At 37.9% G+C, this 20063-nt stretch overlaps 1 protein-coding gene across 7 annotated transcripts in view; it reads right to left on the reverse strand.

Annotated features, from left to right (window-relative positions):
- The window catches only part of LOC149535938 (uncharacterized), a 280772-nt gene that overhangs the window by 91068 nt on the left and 169641 nt on the right, over positions 1 to 20063 (reverse strand). For all 7 annotated transcript variants that reach the window (XR_016357873.1, XR_016357871.1, XR_016357872.1 and 4 more), the window contains 3 exons: positions 7679 to 7786; positions 6107 to 6196; positions 4972 to 5047 (listed from right to left, as the gene is read on the reverse strand). Coding sequence is in view for 4 of the 7 variants with exons in the window: in XM_089806831.1 (XP_089662957.1) it covers positions 4972 to 5047; positions 6107 to 6196; positions 7679 to 7786 (274 nt within the window). In the remaining 3 variants the exon portion in view is untranslated. The remainder of the gene's footprint in view (positions 1 to 4971; positions 5048 to 6106; positions 6197 to 7678; positions 7787 to 20063) is intronic.

Consider the following 20063-nt stretch of genomic DNA (forward strand, 5'->3'; position numbering starts at 1 on the left):
CCAACTACTGATAGAGATTTTAATGTCTTTGCATAGATCTGAAACCACATAACATGAACAAGAAGGAATTTATGCAAATAGAAGATTGAACTACTGTTGAAATAATATTAATTTTCAAACTAATAAAATCAAATACATAGCAAACTTTTCTACTCACTCATTACTCCAACATTATAACATGTAAAATCATCCCTTCACAATGGCATAAGTATCGGACAAGGGAGTGGGAATGATATGACCAAACACCCAATCTGCCTATAGCTGGAAATGCACCCAAGCTGCCAGTTAATGAAGCTGATAGCAATGAATTCCAAAGGCCAAAGCCCAAGGGAATGACATCTAGAATGTCACAAGAGAGGATAGACATCCTCTAATGCCAATAACAGATCCATAACTCTCGCATCCAATTTCTTCTCATATTCAACCTTGCCTTACAATAGCCACAAGCTCTCCTTTTATTCCTACTTCATAGGGTCGACCACTTTTCACAAGCAATGTGGGATAAATAAAATAAAATAAAATAAAATAAAAGGCTAACAGTCACACAACTGGACAACTGCTAAAGTGGGGACATTACAAGAACGGCAGGGGACAGTGGGACAGGTTTCCGAGACGGCAAAAAATTTGGCCAATTTTGGGGATGGGAGAGCAAAGGCAAATGGGAACAACTATATACATATAAGGGAACTTTTAAATATACACTAAACTTGCATATATGTGTGTCATTCATATGAAACTAAGCACAAAGCATGTCATTTAAACATCATAGAACCTTAAAATAAACCATTTGAATGCCATCTACGAAATAATAACCAATTCAGTACTCAATAAGTATTAAAATTACTCTAGTCTATTATACATTCATAAAACAGTTTCAATTGCCAATATGCATATCAATATTTGAACAAAAATATAAGTTTAGCAGCGAACAATATCATAGAAATCTGAAATTTGCCTTACAAACCAATCTGATTCTAAGACTTGTTCCCCATTATCAGGCCTGACAATAAATGTTTGGGGTAGTATTTGGCAAATTGTGCATTGATTTCTAAGTTTTTGACAAGTTGCATGTCTATCCTCAGAAAAATCATATCTGATCTCATTGGGAGAAAAATGCAGGGTTAAAACTATATTAGAGAAAAATGCAGGTTTATGCATTGGTGAGGGGTTCTGATCTCTGCATTTGGGAGTTCACATAAGTCAATTTAATCATGATCTTGATGTCCAAACAGTCTGGTTGCACCTATTTGCAGACCGTCTCTTTTGACATTGGCCTTCAATCCTATGTCCTCAGAAACTTTCTCAGATTTCAGGACTTCAAACTTTTGATATTTTTAAGTAGCGGCAAAGGGACTATTTTATGCTCTAAAATTAGCTTTTGGCATTTTATTTTTCATTTTTTATGTGCTTTAACGTTGGGGATGGCCAGCCGTCTCCAGCATGGTCAAGGGATGTCTGTGACGTCCCCGGCCATACCACGGATGGCCGGCTGTCCCCCATTTTTCCCTGTGACGTCCCCCTGTTTCCTAGACCCTGCATTTTTCTGCCATACCTGTCCCCCTGTCCCAGGGAAATCCCTGTTTCAGAAACTCTAGGATTTTGGGAGGGGACATGTCCCCTAGGTATGTAGATAAATACTTATCCTTGACATTAATACATTTGTGTGTCCATAACATATGCATGCATGTGTGTACATCCATATATATGCATGCATATATGTGCACTACATATCTATGTAGTATGTCTATATAGCTATATGCTGTATGCATGTATGTATGTATATCTGTGTGTATGTGTACATTATACATACACATTTAATGTATATATACACACATATATAGATACATACATACACACACACACACACACACACACACACATATATGCATGCATGTATATCAGTGTATATGTATGCATCTATGTATATGTATGTGTGTATGTCATATGTATGTGTTGTCTGGCTTAATGTAGAGATCGCTCAGGTTATAAAAATTTGAAATTTCAAGGGGATGCTTTTACCACCAAATGGAACTTGAAATCCCTAAATGGCCATGAGACTTGGAAAGTTGTAGTAACAAAAAATATTCAGGAAATTGTCCCTTGAGCTGCGAAACAATAGAAAAATCTTTATCCACATGATATTTTGTTGGAAAGTTTACATTAAGCCTTCAGGATTAGCTGCATTTGCCAGTATCAGAAGGTAGGATAGTCATGCTGAGGGTTGGATTGGATGTGATGCAATTAGCTGTGACAATAATGAGCTTTTTCGTTTCAGGTCTACATTGTAGATTTTACCACACAATAACAAACCCCTTGCCCTGTTACAGAGTTGTTCGCATAAAGAATGGAACAGTAATGGATGATCCATTTTCATGAAATTCTTTCTAATGATAACGTAAAAACTTGGCCGAAGTCAAAAATGGAATTTAATCTTCATGATTCTAGAACGAGATCTCACTCTATTATAAAAGAGCTTTGGGACTGGTTCAATTTCCTATCAAAATCAAATTTAATACTGAATGCTATGACAACTTAAAATACAAAGATGACACCCCCTTCTGCAAATAAAGTCACGTATCCTATATAATTGATGACTAATTCTCATGATTTGCATAGCCATGTCAATCAGGAATGTGATCTTAATATTCATAAAAATGATTAATCTTTCTCCATTAATGCCCACTCCCAAAGACCAGCTTGTTGTGAATATAACATAGATTTCTGGAATTTGATTGTATAACAATTCCTTGCATAAAATTTCTAATAATACTCCATGATCCATCATTAAGGTGACTTAGAGCCAGAGAAGACCAAGTGGATGGATATTAGCAAACTGAGATAGTCAAATAGATGCAAGGAGGGGAAAGAGGAATCCAAAAAGTTAGCAGGGTAAGGAGAGATACCAATTCTAAGATATATATTTTTATGTAATTATGTCCATGGCTCCTTAGTTTCAGCTTGCCAGCAGAGAACGGTTTGTTTGGCATCCCCTATTCCCAATATTTATTTCAAGTCGATTAAGCCTTCTTTGAGTGTTTCCTGTGATCGCTCTAGGAGTATTATTTCATATTGATTATGTCATAGTAAAAGGCATTTATTAGAAAAAACTAGCCTAATAAAACCCTATGAAAGTATCTACATGATATTGACTGGTGAGGTTCATGTGTAGATAACATCTTCCATTTCTCTCATAGATTGGTTTGTTAAGTCCAATGGACGATTGACTCTTGGCAATTACTGGCTCACTGTGATTGATTGATGGTGTTTCTTCCTTTGATGGATGTTTTCAACCTACATAATTAACATATTTGTAATTGGTCCCCTGATGTCTTTCTTCTTTTGATCAAGGATTTCACTTGCGGAATCAGCTGGCCATAGCTGGCCTACTGTGTGCTTTCCCTTATTGATTTTACTTCTTACAGTGTATCTCAAGATTTCATCTATGGTTGTAAATTGCAGTTGACCTTTTATCATATTCAAACCTTTGGCATCCTAGTTTACATTTCCACCAGACAAACTTGTGGAAACAGATACTCTTTCACCACAACTCCTTCCATGTCCTCCACCCGACATTAAATTGCATTGAAACAATTATTACTGTTCATTTTAGTGTTTTAGTTACTTCATGCCATAATGCTCTTTGAATGTTGTCCTACATCAGTCATATTTAAGAGATGGAAAGAACCAATACAAGGTCAAACTGTTGCGTGTAGCATTTATCACTTTTCAGATAGTATCTATCATTTTTCTTTGTTGCTTGAGTTTTTTCATAATTGTCCAGGAAGGTTTGTTCTTGGGGTTCCAACAAGAGGTAAACGCTGTCTAGTTCATAGCATTTCTACCACAATAAGGGTATATTTTCATAGTTTGCTAGCTGCTAGCATTCATTTAAATGAAAAAGTTAATGGAATTGTCTTTCTTTGTTGTATAATATCTGCTCTTAACATTCCCAAATACGGATAATGAAATCCCATACATGTCCAATGAAATGAAAGAATCAAGCCAAAACCAAAAAAATTGTGGAAGTAAGATGAAAGCGCAAATGGACAAAACATGCCCAACTAGATCTCTACTCCGTCCACAAATGCAAACCTGAAGGGAGGCAATTTACTCTTCAACCAAGAATAATAATATGTTATCTAGATCGATATCACAAAACCAGGAAGAGCAGAATTAATTATAACCACTTTATGATGCACTCCACAAGCTACTAATCAATGAATAGATCTCTTAAATCCAGTACCTACTAAGGCAGGCATTTCTATCAGATGTAATGATTTAACTAATTAGTAATTACAAATTAAAATTCTAACCGCAATACAGAAGGAGCTTAAGAAAATTAAGACCTTAGAAACAGTCACAACTTTCATACAAGTACATGTCATGATATAAGTTAGTCCCAGGAAAGTAAATCACAAGATGTCATGATAGACACCTATACCAAACTCGTATCTTATTATTTGAAAAAATAATGTACCACATTTGTACCCATTCCTATTTGGCCATTTTCTAGTAACTATGGAAGCAACTCCAATTAAGTTGGAATATACATTTGGGTCTATCCATTGTTTACCAATGTCCTCAATAAAAATAATTGCTTAGGGATGCTAATGAACAGAAAATTAATTACCTATTCCTCAATTTAAATTACAGAAGCATATCATCGGTCTCCACATCCAAAAGAAACAATGCTATAAGTTTTTCCTAAACTTCCAACCATATTTCCTAAACTTCCATCCATAACATCTCCCAATTGTAGAGAGGACATAAGATGACTTGTTTTCTTGTGATGCTTGACCTAAATGTGTTCTTTCTTTCTAATTTCATTTATAATATATCTTCTACTTGCAATCAAGATCAATATAGCATGCCACAAATCCATTTGACAGTTGATAGAGATAACTAGCAAATTCAATTTCAATTTCTGATAAGCCAAAAGAAGAATGATAAAACCATATGTGAAGAACTTACTTTGACTAGTTAGTATCACACCATCAGTGCGAATACATAATAGATCATGGCAATACAGTTTATGTTCCTCGAGTACCTACAACATCAAATTCCCATGTCAAATCACATAATAAATACATGGGATTTAACAAAATACAACAAAGTTTTAATTAGCAAATCACGTTATTGATTGTTTTTATTTCACTCAGCCAGGAATAATTACTGTAAATGAAGCAAGGAAATGAGTAGTTCCTTAACATGATAGGAAGAAACAAATAAGAACAAAGGCAATTAATGGAAAACATTTGTTTGCAATCCCTTCTCACAGCTAGAAAAAGAATATTTGAAGAACTTAATACATGGTATTGAATAAATCAAGCCACTGTTTATCAACCATGTAATTACAAGTGAGGAAGCAAACTACTTCTAACTCCAAGAAAGATTTCAAGAAACAATAAAATCAACATCTGCCACAATGAAAACAGAATAGCCAGATCTATGGATTCTCAGAAAAGAATTTACAAGGTTTAGAGTGTCATGCTGGTAAATCCTAGAAGAATTAAAGAAATTATTCTAAGGTATCTCCTTACATCCAACACAAAAGAGCTTAAGATGGTTGGTAAACAATGGATAATATGCATCTGTATTTGTTAATCAAGTTGCTAAAAGGATTAAATCCTCTATTTGATTGATTTCCATATGTGATCACTACATAGAACCACTTTTTAATCTCAAGCACTTCCAATTGATATTTGCAGCCAATTATGAGCATATTACTTGTTTATAACAGACAAATAACTTCCTATCTAAGATACAAATAAACAATCAGCATACTATTCATTTCCTTATTGACATTATGGAATAAAGAGTACCATGTTTTCAGTAAAGGGAAGTATGAAATATGATACCCAAAGCATGACACTATCACATAATCAAAATTGATATGATAAATTCTAGAAGCTTCCTTTTGCAACTTTTAATTGCTAAGGGCCATAGAAGTTTATAACATCACATAAGCAAAAGTAAATCCACGTAGGTGAATTGAGCATCAGAATATCTTGGCCAGTAATAGTCCAAATATGAATTTCAGTAAAAGCATAATCTTGTATGTTTTATACATCAAAAGAAAAAATTAAAAGGTTCAAAAATTTCTCACTTTATGGAGCTCACTTAGATTGCTTCGAGAAATTATTATTCTTCTGTCCTCCTCTAGCTGTTTATTGAATGTCTTTAGTATGTCCTCATCCTGTAAGAAAGAATAATCTCTTCTTAGTCATTGCTTATGGTATACACAACATATTAAATGAGCTACAGAAATTAAGATATACAATAAAAATCACTCATAAAAAAGTATCTACAATATATACACACAACATTAAACATCGCAAGAATCAGTGGATAAGCAAGCATATATCAGTAACATTCAATTGGGGCTCTAAGAATACTTTATATAGAACAGCAGCCTTGTTCCACAAGTCTAGAAAACAATAGGCAACACTGATCATCTCTAACGAGAAAATAAAGGGGGAAGGCTACAATTATCAGGCTTTCTTAAATAGGCAAAGTTACTCACCGTAGAAACCCCATATAATAGTGGATTCGACAAATCCGAGGTAGTAAAATTTGTCCAGAAAACAACTATAGGGTCAAATTGTTAGAATTTATAAGAACTGTGAATATCTCTGTTAGCCTCATCTAGGACTTAGTTAAGAATAACATAAAATAAAGACTCCTACTTAAATAGAAATGCAACAAAAAATCAGTGTTCCATGGAGTTTCCTCATGCAACAATGCAGGAATGTGGAGACAGATTTCGGGGACATGGAACCAGTGGCCTAAGTTTGGGGACAATGAGAGAATGGCAGTGGAACAGTTGGTGGGGGATAGGGGGGGTGGAGGGTGCGGGGTGCTGTAATAATAATTGAGGTGAATTGAAATATTCAAGGAAAAGCATGCAATATAACTCCTCTGCAAGTGCTCCGTGGAAGGCAAACTAGTTTTCTGAAGTTAAATGTTGCAATTGGTATGTAATAAGAGGTGTCATATAGCAAGTGACTTTGCCCCATCCTTGGTAGAGGTGGTGTATCTGTGGGGGGAAGTCTGCCCCAAGTCCCCAAGTCTCAGATATGTACCACTACAATAATTTTTGGTCGGGGGGTGAGGGGCGGTGCGATGGGCCATGGGACACTGGAAAAAAAATACATGAAGCTGAAGGTAATAAACAATAATTCATACTAAATATATGTATAAAGTAATAGAAAAAGCCTAAAAATAGAAGAACACAAGCCTTCCAGTGTAAACATGGGACAGATATCAGAATGGGTCTATACACGTCACCTCGAAGGATGCCAAGAAATATTGCATCCTTGTGAATCTAATAGCAACATAACCATAGGCTAGCAAAAAGAAATATAATAAATTATTTTTAAATGTTTCATCAACTGTTCAATAAATCTCAACCATGACAACAATATAAAATAAAGATCTTTATATTTTATAAACATGATTAAAAGATAGGAATAATAAGGTTATCAAGCTAGCATATCAATAACCAGCGCCCATTATTAAATAAAAGAAAACAGAAAACAACTAACTATACTGAGATCTTGTCTCTGCAATAACTATGTAGAATATAAGTCAATTGCTTTCTGTAATTAACAAAAAGTAAATATATGAGTAAGCTAGACAAGTGCAGCGTCAAAAAAATGTATGTCTGTGTCTAGTTTACCTTTGGAGAATGGATGCTAAGAACATTGGCAAAAAGTTTACTCAAGTTATCAATTTTCGATGCTTTTCCAGCTTTCAATCCTTCAGTGAGATGTTTCAGGGGTATTGGCTGCACAAATAAACAGTTAGATATAATAGAATAAAATAATCCAGAGAATATTATCTAATAAGAATGAAAAAACTTCAAGAATGACTACAATCTCCGGAAGGAACTTCATCAAAAACATAAAAACATGCATTCAGCTTGGCAAAACCAGTTATATAAGTGAATTTATCACCACAGAGATGAAAAACTAATATATAGACACAGACCAAAATAAGACATAGAATAACATGACATAATTAATGGCATTATTAGAGCTCAGAATAGCAAGAAGTCCAACAATTGTAGTTTACGCACTGCTTTCTGTACAAATCAACATGTTAATATTAGAGGGAACAAGCTTTAAATGGACCAGAATCTGAAGAATAAATTAATCATGGGTCTCACATATCTCTGAGAGGTTAACCCTATCATTGCATGACCAGTTGTCATCAGCCACACAATAACAAAAAGACTGTAAAAGGAGAATGAATATAAATATTCACTAAAAATAGATATCAAAATCTAATGAAAAAAGAATGATCAACCCTAGGTGAGAAATGACTAACAAAAATTTGATAGGAGTTTCGTTTTTGAACCCTCAACCTTTCTTGTGCACTATCTCAAGCAGTAATGCCTTCGCAATGAAATTAAAAACCTTATAATACATACAAATCCTGTCAAGTTGCTTCCTTCAATGTTGTTAGTATACTTAAGAGTCCGAATGCTGCTTCAAACTGCATGAGAAAAAAAGATGAGATAAATTTATTAATGTCCAATAAAAGACCACAAAGAGGGTCCTAGGGACTGCCAACAAACAACAAAAGACCAACCACCAATGGGAACACCAAACAGTGTCAAGGGAAAGAGAAAAAGAAAACCAAAAACAAGAAGCACAAGCAAACAACAGGATAGCTGTCCCAAGCAAGCGGGAAGATATCCAAAACTAAAGAATACAAGGCCAAAGGAAGCCCTAAGCCATCTCTGGTGACCATTGGTGAGCCATCTCCGATGACAACACGTAATATTTGCGAGGCCTCACAAACCTGATATGTATCGATGGGGGACCAAGCGATTGCTTGGTACCACGAGTAAGGGAGACCAATATGAAGGAGAGGTGATGAGCAAGCCAAGGTGTTGTCTCAAAGGGATCTACGGCTGAAGGGTGTGGTCACGAAGCATCATGGTCTTCTAAAGATAAAGGGCAAGACATCATAGATCAGCGTATCTGAAAAAGGAAGAGAGAAAACGAATCTCCTTAAATAAGTAGTAGAACCTTCCTTGTATCTCATACAAAATGGGGCAACGGAAAACTATGTGTCTCTATCTCATCCTCCCCCATGTCACAGGGCTGATAGATCTAATCCTTCTTGTCGATCTAATGGTCCATATAGATCTGGAGCCAATGCAAGCCCACCTTGGAAGAGCCCAAGGAGATGCGGAGCACATGTGAGCAATGATGAGAAAGGTACAAACAATGCACAACGACCCCATCCTCTATATCAATAAACTCTTGACCATAGAAGGCCATCCTTAGACAAGGACCCCCCAAGGGGTTTTCTAAAGTATTATGTTATTTTGTTTGTAAATGTCCATCCTGACATGAATATTCAACTTCTACTGAGGTAGGAGATGAGCGAGGGCATCCAAATAATTCTTAAAAAGGAGGACAATGGTCAATGTCAATTCCAACCAAACCCAGAACAGAGGAAGCCTGGCCAAACCAGCAATGGGCCTAAAGAGAGGAGTCGGTGCACGCAATCGCCTCCAAGAAGTGGTAGGCCAAATTAGAATATATGTGTTGTCCCTAAGGCGAATCCGTAAAGCAATGAAGACAATGCATAAACCAATCTTGGTCTAAGATTATTCTAAGCCTAAAACGATGGGCCCCAAAATCAACCAGGATAATACTGTAAGTAGACTAATTGCATTTGATTAAGTGCCTAAGAGAAATGGTCTTAACACACTCCACTGAGGCACAGTCTGACTCCAACACAAACAACCCCCAAACCACAAACCCATAAAGCATAGCCTGTCTAATCAAGGTGTACAAAACAGTCATCTTAGACATGGTATCCTAGAACTGATGCCAAAAGCATTGTCTCTCCAAAAGGGCCAAGTAACTATACCCTTTAATAAAGCAGGGCTGCATAGAAAATCTCTATAATGTCCCCTTTTGGGACATTAAGAATTCTAAAATCATATTCATAAAATATTAATTTTGGCTTAAGGTAACTTAATGATAAACTATAAAATGGGTCAAATTAATATTATTAAGTGAGCTAAAGGTGACAGAAAAAGGAAAAGACGAAAGGATATAAAAAGGGAACTGACGGGTCACCGTTTTGAGCATAAAAGAGGAAAGCTTCATTCATTTGAGCATATGCTTGGATTATTGTTTCTTTGGAGAATTTAGGTTTCACTTGGAGAAACATTAGGAGACTGTAATGTCCCCATTTTAGCAGTTGACCAAGTGTGTGCGCGTTAGCCTTGTTCTACATGGTCCCGAGGGCTAACGAAGGGTTTAATGGGATCTTGGAGTGTTTTGGCCTAGTCATTTCCAGTTTGGGCCAAAACGAAGTTGATTTACTTAGTTTCAAGCATACTTACTATTTTTAGTAAGTCGGCAGGACACAATGCAGGTCAATTTTGGTGATTGGACTCGATACTCCTCGGTGAGAGCTTTTCGATGAGCTATCACTCGCATTATTCGGAGTCCGATTGCTAATACATTTTAATGCCTGAAGTTTTATTAAAGTAACGTCTAATTTAATTGTAAAATATTAAAGTGTTACTTTAATATATATTTTATGGTGATGTGTACCCAAGGGAGACATAAGGGGTATTTTAATATATGTTTTATATTACACATCTTTTATCCCACATTGCCCATATGAGTTGAGGGGACCCGTGGGAATAGAATAAAAGGAAGCATTTGTGGCTTCATTAGACAGGTTGAATATGAGAAGAAATTGGTGTGTGAGTTGCAGCTTTGTTTTCGGCATTTGAGGACGTCTATCCTCTCTTGTAACATTCTAGATGTCATTCCCTTGGGGTTTGGCCTTTGGAATTCTTTCTTATTGGCTTCATTATCAAGCAGTTTAGTTGCATTTCCGGCTACAGGCAGATTTGATATTTTGCTCATATCTTCTTCACTACTTGTCCGATGCTTATGCCGCTTGGAGGGAATGGTATTATGAAGGTAGTGGACTGATTGGAGGACAAAGTATTGTAGCAGCAAGTTCGTAAGCATGGGCTGGAGTATTATGACAATATTGCTGAAGTAATTAGTGAGTTGATAAATCTGCTATGTATTTGATTTTATGAATTCTGAAAATAACATTTTATTAGCAGCAGTTCATTTCCACTTTGCATATCATTGTAGTTGCTTTCTTGTTTATGTTGTATGATACCAATTCCATGCACGAAACACAACAAACAATAAATGTTTGATTTCCGGAATTATAAGGGGTTTAAAACATTAAACGGAGAAATAAGAAGTTGAATGCAAACTGTTTGACATAATTCCTTTCAGCAATTTGGTTTAGTTTTTTGGGACATCCAGGGGTGCCCATTACAGTGGTATCAGAGCTATAAGTCCTGCCATCCTGTGGAGGTCTTATAGGGAATTTGGAACAGCCGGATAGAGGGAAAAAGTAAGTAAAAAAAAAACACAGGCTAAGCATTTATGTTTGAGCATGCGACAGGGGTCTTATAATTTCCGCGATACCAGAGCAAGACAAAATAGGATTTCAGACTTGCAAAGCAAACAGTCTAGTACATCCGTGCAGGGGGACATTGAATTCAACCATACAGACACAGAGGAGATATTCTGTGATCAGGACAATAATATGGGTGATCGAGATGACAGGAATACAGGATTAGGCGGAGGCAGAAATGCTGGTCCAGATCAAGGGGAGGTACTGTTCCGACAGTTACTGGATACATTAGAGCAGGGGCAGCGTATGCAGCAGGAGCAGAATAGGCGAATGGACATGATGTTGCAGCTCATGGCTAGACAGATGGGTGTCAATATTAATCCAGGTGATGCCAAGAACAGAAACAATAACAACGAGGGAAACAATAACAACGGGGGAAACAATAACCATGAAGGCCAAGGCAACAACAATGGTCCTGAGAATAACATTAATGGTAATAATGGACACGGCAACAATGGGAATGAGGCTGATAACTTTAGACACGTTGCACGCCCAGCACGGACTGTGAGCTCGAGACCTCTTCTACCCACTTTTCCACCCAGAGATCCGGTTCATCCAGTAAACGAACCGCAGATTACCGAGTTACAGGATCAGTTCAGGAGGGACTGGGAGGCTAGTGGACCAGAGTTTCAGGCGGATATTTCTCTTAGAGATTATATGGACTTGAGGATGAGACACATGCCTAAAGCAGGAGGGAGGAATCAAAACTTTGAGCTGAGGAAGAAAGTTGGAAAACTTTCTTTACCTTATTATGATGCTTCAGGGAAGATGACTGCACGAGCTTGGGTGCAGAAGGTAGATACATACTTGCAGCTTAATCCTATGCCTGAGGAGGAGGCTATCAAGTATGCGGCTATGCACTTGGATGGCGTTGCACATGAATGGTGGCATCATGGCATGGTGACTTTGGGGCATAATCAGATTACATCTTATGAGGAATTCACCGAAACATTGATTGGGAGATTTGACACTAAGGATCCCGAGTTACATTTCAAGGAGCTAGCACAGTTAAAACAGTCAGGTTCTGTGGATGCTTACATTGCCGAGTTTCAACGCTTGTCTGTACTTGTTACTGATATCTCTCCTAGGAGATTGGTGGTGTTATTTTGTGATGGTCTTGTTGATCCATTACGAGGTTGGGTGAAGGGACATGATCCACTCACGTTAGCTGAAGCAACTAAAAAGGCACGAGATTTAGCCCCTTCGGTATATAAAGGAAAAAACCATTCAACAGATTCTTCCTACCGCAAGGACAAAGACAAAAAATCATTTCAGAAAGAGTATAGCAAACCCAAAGAAGGATCAAAAGGACTAGACAATGAAACCTTGAATGAACTTCGAAAGAAGAAGCTGTGCTTCCATTGTAGAGAGCCTTGGGACTTATCTCATAAATGTTCTCTCAAGGCTAAGGCAAATCAAATGGAGTATTTTTCAGCAGAAGAGTCAGAGTCAGAAGGGGAGGATCAGCATTCCGATTCAGATGAGGGTAACACTATAGAGGAGAGCAACATTCCTAAGGATGATAGATCGTTGGCACGCTTGACAGGGGCCCAAAAGGCAATCACATTTAAGGTCAGGGGTACTATCCAGGGGCAGAAAGTGATATCTCTTATTGACACTGGGGCTACACATAACTTCATAGATGCACAGTTGGTAGCCAGGAGAGGGTTACAGACAGAGGAGCATGATGGGTTTAGAGTCATGGTGGCTAACGGTGATAAGTTATTATGCACTCGGAAGATATCTAATCTTCGCATCAGGTTTGGAGATGGCTACGAGTTGGAAGATGAGTTCTATGTTGTGGACATGGGAGATTATGATGTCATCCTCGGCATGACATGGATGGCTTCACTAGTTGAGTTCACACTCAATCTAGCGAAATTGGAGATGAGATTCCAGCATGAGGGGAGAACTGTGGTACTTAGAGGGCTTTCAGATGGAGGTTGCAGAATAGTGTCCTTGAGGAGAATGCAGAGACTTTTTCGTCATGATGACATAGAGTGGGCGGCAGAGTGCCACATTATGCCAACTTCACCAGAGCCACAAGAAAAGAGTCATCCACTAGATGTCCAGAAGATACTTGATAGACACGCTAAAGTATTTAGCGATATTCCTCATGGGGTTCCTCCTGACAGAGGGATGGAACATGTTATTGAGCTCGAGGAGGGAGCCAAACCAGTTATGATTACTCCCTATCGTCATCCTAAGAAACACAAGGATGAGATAGAGAAGGCGATTAAGGATTTGTTGGAGATGGGGCATATCAGGCCCAGTAAGAGCCCTTTTGCTTCAGCAGTAGTATTGGTAAAGAAGAAGGATGGGACAATGCGCATGTGCATCGATTACAGGGCACTGAATAAGAAAACAATTAAAAACAGGTATCCCATTCCTAGGATTGATGAGCTGATTGATGAGTTGCATGGGGCATGCTTCTTCACCAAAATTGATTTGCGATCCGGATACCATCAGATCAGGATGAGAGCAAAGGACATTGAGAAAACAGCCTTCCGATGTCACTATGGCCACTTTGAGTTCATGGTTATGCCATTTGGTCTAACCAATGCACCTGCTACATTTCAAAGTTGTATGAACCAGGTATTCAGGAAGCAGCTGAGGAGATTTGTCTTGATCTTCTTTGATGACATCTTGGTCTTCAGTAAGACCTAGGAGGAGCACTTACATCATCTGGAGGAGGTGTTATCTATTCTGGAGAGAGAGTCATTGTATGCCAAGGAATCTAAATGTGAGTTTGGCATGACTGAGCTCCTTTACCTGGGGCATATCATTAGTGCAGATGGCGTTCGGGTTGATCCCGAAAAGATTAGAGCTATTGTAGAGTGGCCTACTCCCACAAACCTTACACAGCTTAAGGGATTCTTTGGTTTATGTGGTTTTTATAGAAGGTTTGTTAAGGGATTCTCACAGATTGCTACACCCTTGACAGATCTTACCAGGAAAGGAGCCTTCGTGTGGACAGGGGCAGCACAGAGGTGTTTTGAGCATTTCAAGCAGGTAATGTCTTCATGTCCAGTTCTAGCTCTACCGGATTTCACAAAGCCTTTTGAGCTTCATTGTGATGCATCAGGTGATGGGATTGGAGCAATATTGATGCAGGAGAAGCATCCCATTGCATTCGAGAGTAGGAAGCTCCGAGGAGTTGAGAAAAGTTATTCTGTCTATGACCGAGAGATGTTGGCCATAATGCATGCATTGGCCAAATTTCGATCATATTTGGTAGGTGGACGTTTTGTGATCAAGACTGATCACAACAGTATTAAATACTTCATGAGCCAGCGTGATCTTAATGACCGGCAACAAAAATGGGTGACTAAATTGCAAGCTTATGACTTTGACATAGAGTTTGTCAAAGGTAAGAAAATTGTGGTGGCTGATGCCTTATCTCGGAGACCTCACTTATGTGCTCTGGCAGAGATTTCAGGAGATTGGAGAGATCGGATTATAGCAGAGTATGTCGGAGATGCTTGGGCTTCTGGATTGATTTCAGGTACCATACAGGATGATCGCTATGAGGTGATAGATGGATTGATCAGAGTTCAGGACAGGGTTTATTTGATTCCGTCATCACATTTGAGAGAGGCGATATTGAAGGCATTTCATGATGCACCCATAGCAGGACATCCGGGGGTCTTCAAGACCTACAGGCAGATCCGAGAGCGGTTTTCATGGAAAGGGCTCAAGGATGATGTTCAGAGGTATGTCAGGGAGTGTATGGTTTGTCAACAGAATAAGGGAGAACACACATTTCCTGCAGGTTTATTACAGCCCTTGCCCATTCCTGATAGGAAATGGGAAAGTATTTCGATGGACTTCATCACTGGTTTACCACGAGTGCAGGGAAGGGATTGCATCTATGTGGTGGTGGACCGCTTGACGAAGTTTGCTCACTTCTTTGCTATTCCGTCCACTTACACAGCAGCACAGGTGGCAAATCTTTTCTTTAAAGAGATATTCAGGTTACATGGGCTGCCCAGATTCATTGTCAGCGACCGGGATAGTAAGTTTATGAGTGTTTTTTGGCAAGAGTTGTTTAGGTTGTGTGGTACAGATCTTACACCTAGCACTAGTTATCATCCGCAAACAGATGGGCAAACAGAGATTGTGAATAAATGGGCGGAAGGATATTTGAGGAACTATGTAACTACACAACAAAAGGCTTGGATCAGATGGTTGCATATGGGAGAGTATTGTTATAACACCACTTATCATATGTCCATCAAGATGACTCCTTTCATGGCACTCTATGGTTATGAAGCACCTAGCTTCATGGATTTAGTTTTGGGGGACAGTAGAGTGCCCAAAGCCAAAAACTTATTGCAGGATAGTCAGGACATCCTGAAAGTGCTCAAAGAGAATATACAACAGGCCCAGAATCAACAGAAATTGTATGCTGATCAGCACCGAATAGAGCGTAGCTTCGAGGTAGGGGATATGGTTTACTTGAGGCTACAACCATATAGACAATCATCGCTCAAGAAGAGCGGAGCTGAAAAGTTGAAACCTAGATTTTATGGTCCCTACAGGGTGATTCGCAAAGTGGGCAAAGTCGCCTATGAGCTTGAGCTTCCAGAGGGCAATCGAGTGCACAATGTGTTTCATGTGTCTAGGCTTAAGAAAGCCATTGGTCAGAGTGTAGTGCCTTCTGCAGATTTACCCACTTTGGATGAGGAGGGGAAGCTTGTGTTAGTACCTGAGGCTATTGTGGATACCAGAGAGAGGAAGCTTAGAAACAGGATAGTGAAGGAGTATTTGGTCAAATGGAAAGACCTGCCGGAGGAAGATTCTACATGGGAGAGTGAGCAGGTTATTCAGCAGGCTGGACTGAGGTTGCTTGAGGACAAGCAATTTCAAGGGGGGCGGACTGTAATGTCCCCATTTTAGCAGTTGACCAAGTGTGTGCGCGTTAGCCTTGTTCTACATGGTCCCGAGGGCTAACGAAGGGTTTAATGGGATCTTGGAGTGTTTTGGCCTAGTCATTTCCAGTTTGGGCCAAAACGAAGTTGATTTACTTAGTTTCAGGCATACTTACTATTTTTAGTAAGTCGGCAGGACACAGTGCAGGTCAATTTTGGTGATTGGACTCGATACTCCTCGGTGAGAGCTTTTCGATGAGCTATCACTCGCATTATTCGGAGTCCGATTGCTAATACATTTTAATGCCTGAAGTTTTATTAAAGTAACGTCTAATTTAATTGTAAAATATTAAAGTGTTACTTTAATATATATTTTATGGTGATGTGTACCCAAGGGAGACATAAGGGGTATTTTAATATATGTTTTATATTACACATCTTTTATCCCACATTGCCCATATGAGTTGAGGGGACCCGTGGGAATAGAATAAAAGGAAGCATTTGTGGCTTCATTAGACAGGTTGAATATGAGAAGAAATTGGTGTGTGAGTTGCAGCTTTGTTTTCGGCATTTGAGGACGTCTATCCTCTCTTGTAACATTCTAGACGTCATTCCCTTGGGGTTTGGCCTTTGGAATTCTTTCTTATTGGCTTCATTATCAGGCAGTTTAGTTGCATTTCCGGCTACAGGCAGATTTGATATTTTGCTCATATCTTCTTCACTACTTGTCCGACGCTTATGCCGCTTGGAGGGAATGGTATTATGAAGGTAGTGGACTGATTGGAGGACAAAGTATTGTAGCAGCAAGTTCGTAAGCATGGGCTGGAGTATTATGACAATATTGCTGAAGTAATTAGTGAGTTGATAAATCTGCTATGTATTTGATTTTATGAATTCTGAAAATAACATTTTATTAGCAGCAGTTCATTTCCACTTTGCATATCATTGTAGTTGCTTTCTTGTTTATGTTGTATGATACCAATTCCATGCACGAAACACAACAAACAATAAATGTTTGATTTCCGGAATTATAAGGGGTTTAAAACATTAAACGGAGAAATAAGAAGTTGAATGCAAACTGTTTGACATAATTCCTTTCAGCAATTTGGTTTAGTTTTTTGGGACATCCAGGGGTGCCCATTACAGAGACTACACCTTCCATTTCAGACTTGAGGATGCAAACCTTCAAGCCATTGTTGGTGGATTCGACGTAGCCCTGGTTCATCACTACAGTGAATTCAGGACAGAGTTCACGTTGGGTTTACAAGTTCTTTTATATATTTGCAATCTGACTTTTATTGGTGTTTATGAGATTAGACTCTATGCATGTTATTGAATTGCCGATTTACAATACAATGGCAAATCTGATGTGTTGAAACTGAATATTTAAATGAGCGTTATCGGTTCATTTGCTGGTTTATATTGTTCGTTGGGTTTGCAAGAATTATCTATTATATGTTGAAATTTGTTTATGAGAAAAATTACCAGAATATCCATTTGAAATATTATAGTGGTATCAGAGCATCGACTCTGCCGTCTCATTGGCTATGAGATTTTGAGAAAATCCTCAACTATTGCAGAAAAATTCAGAAGGTTTGATAGAAAAATATTTATTATAAAGAGCCATTTAATGGTCCGAAGAAATAAGGATTTGGAATAAATATTCTTGTGAACCTTTTGCCGTCACTACCAAGCTCACAGGTTTGGATTTATTTAATAGCTTAAACTTAATAGTGGTCAAAATATTTTATCAGTATGCCTCATATATGAGCAACACAAATATATTTATTTAAGGTATGTACGCGCTCTACATTGTAGACAAACATTTACTTGAAGGACTAGAAATTATTTGATATGCGGAACCCGACTGTGTTGAAGCTACTTAATAAGAGTTCATGAAATTAATCGTGGTGACCATTTCATAATCTCGGGTTATATTGTAAGCCATCTTTATTTTGGGAGCTCATATCTTATGTTTGGTAATTGAAACGAAAAATGTTTTCCTCAATGAGAATAGTTACGATATTATCGGCGAAAATTGGCTAATATGAAATATTTGTCGGGTAGGAAATATTTCACTTCTGGTGGTGGAAATTGTCTATAGTTGGAGCGTAATATTTAATATTCACAGCTTTCTATTGGACCGCAATCTTGGATAATTGCAAATTCACAGTATATTGTATGCATCACTGGGTTTATAGATACTATGAATCAAGTGTGGAGTGACTGTGAAGGCAGGACTCTACAGATTAAATATTTTTCTGTAACCATAATTTGTAGCACACCTGAAACAGTGTTTCTTATAGTCTAAGTAGTGTATGTTGAGGATTCAGAATGTTTCCATGAATGAAGCTTAAGGAAACATTATATGCATTGGGTAACCGTCTAGATAACCAAGAATCCAAACATTTACCAAACTTCAAATAATTCAGAAGGAAGAATATTATCGTCAGGAATGTGCCACTAATTATCAACGTCAACAATTAGGAAGGAAAATAACATGTGAAGGAATGCAAGCAGACATAATATTTTTGGCGGTTCATGTAATTCTATAACGGCTTGTGTGTCTGATGTGTTGAATGATTAATAAACTGCCAAAGACAGTAGTATCAACAGATACTGATGTTGTTCTACTTGGAGGAATCTAGTGGACACGTCAATTATCAGATTATTCATTTGACGTTACAAATCGTGTTGTGTAATACATTCTGAATCTGCCACTATTGTGAAGCATATGGGATGCTTTCTATATTTCAATTTCTTGAGCGATATTTATCAGAGAACAGATACACAGGAGATTGTCAGAAGGCATACAGTGATTTGCAGATGAATTAGTTGGTGTCAGCAAATTCTTTTGATTCTGAAGATTGTAAAACCATTTGTGTAGAGGAATCATTGAATGAAGAAACGAGAACAAGTTGATGTCGTATGGAGAAGTAAATAGATTTTGCAGAGATCTTGTCACTGAGCATTAACAGCCAGTTAAACAAGAGCATTGAGAACTTGTTTTCTTGCAAAGAGCTAAAGGAGCATCTACAGAGAACTGACGTGGGACCCAGTCACAAATAGCATAGCTTTAACTGGGACAAAAACCATAAGTTTTGTGAATAATAATCTGAAGTGGTCACTCTATTAGAGTCGTTGTATTTGGAAATCCACTCTTCATCTGGAAGAAGCTACAGGAGGCTTAAATCATCCATCTTCAGTCGTTGACCCAGCCTTGTCTCCAAAATTTGGCAACCAACATCTATAGAGTTTGGTGTAATATCTTACTATTAAGAACAGTTCCAGGAAGCATTATGTATATTGCATGTTGCTTGTGAGACACCTGATAATTCACTTGGGAGTGTGAAGGAATACTTGCATTCGTCTGATAGAGCAGGTGATTCACAATTAATTGATTCTGAATGTTACATACATATATTTAATTGTGTTAATTGTGTATCTGTTTGATTTAAATCTGAACTATAAACTGTCTGCAAGCAAAATTTTGAGTAACAGTTCTTCCTAGCAATGCACTATAATCACCCTTTACATTTAACTTCAAAGTATCCCAGAACAAACTTTGGCTAATTCCCCTTTTTCAATAATTGTGAGCATCATATTGGTTTAGGATATCTCAGAGGGCTTCTATCTCTTTGACTAAATCACCTAGCTACTATTGGTAAAAGGAAATTGGTTAAATTTGGGACCGAGACTATTCATTCAGATAAT

The sequence above is a fragment of the Cupressus sempervirens genome, chromosome 10, assembly GCF_028749045.1.
Source record: "Cupressus sempervirens isolate cs-2001-9-10 chromosome 10, ASM2874904v1, whole genome shotgun sequence".
Lineage (NCBI taxonomy): Eukaryota > Viridiplantae > Streptophyta > Pinopsida > Cupressales > Cupressaceae > Cupressus > Cupressus sempervirens.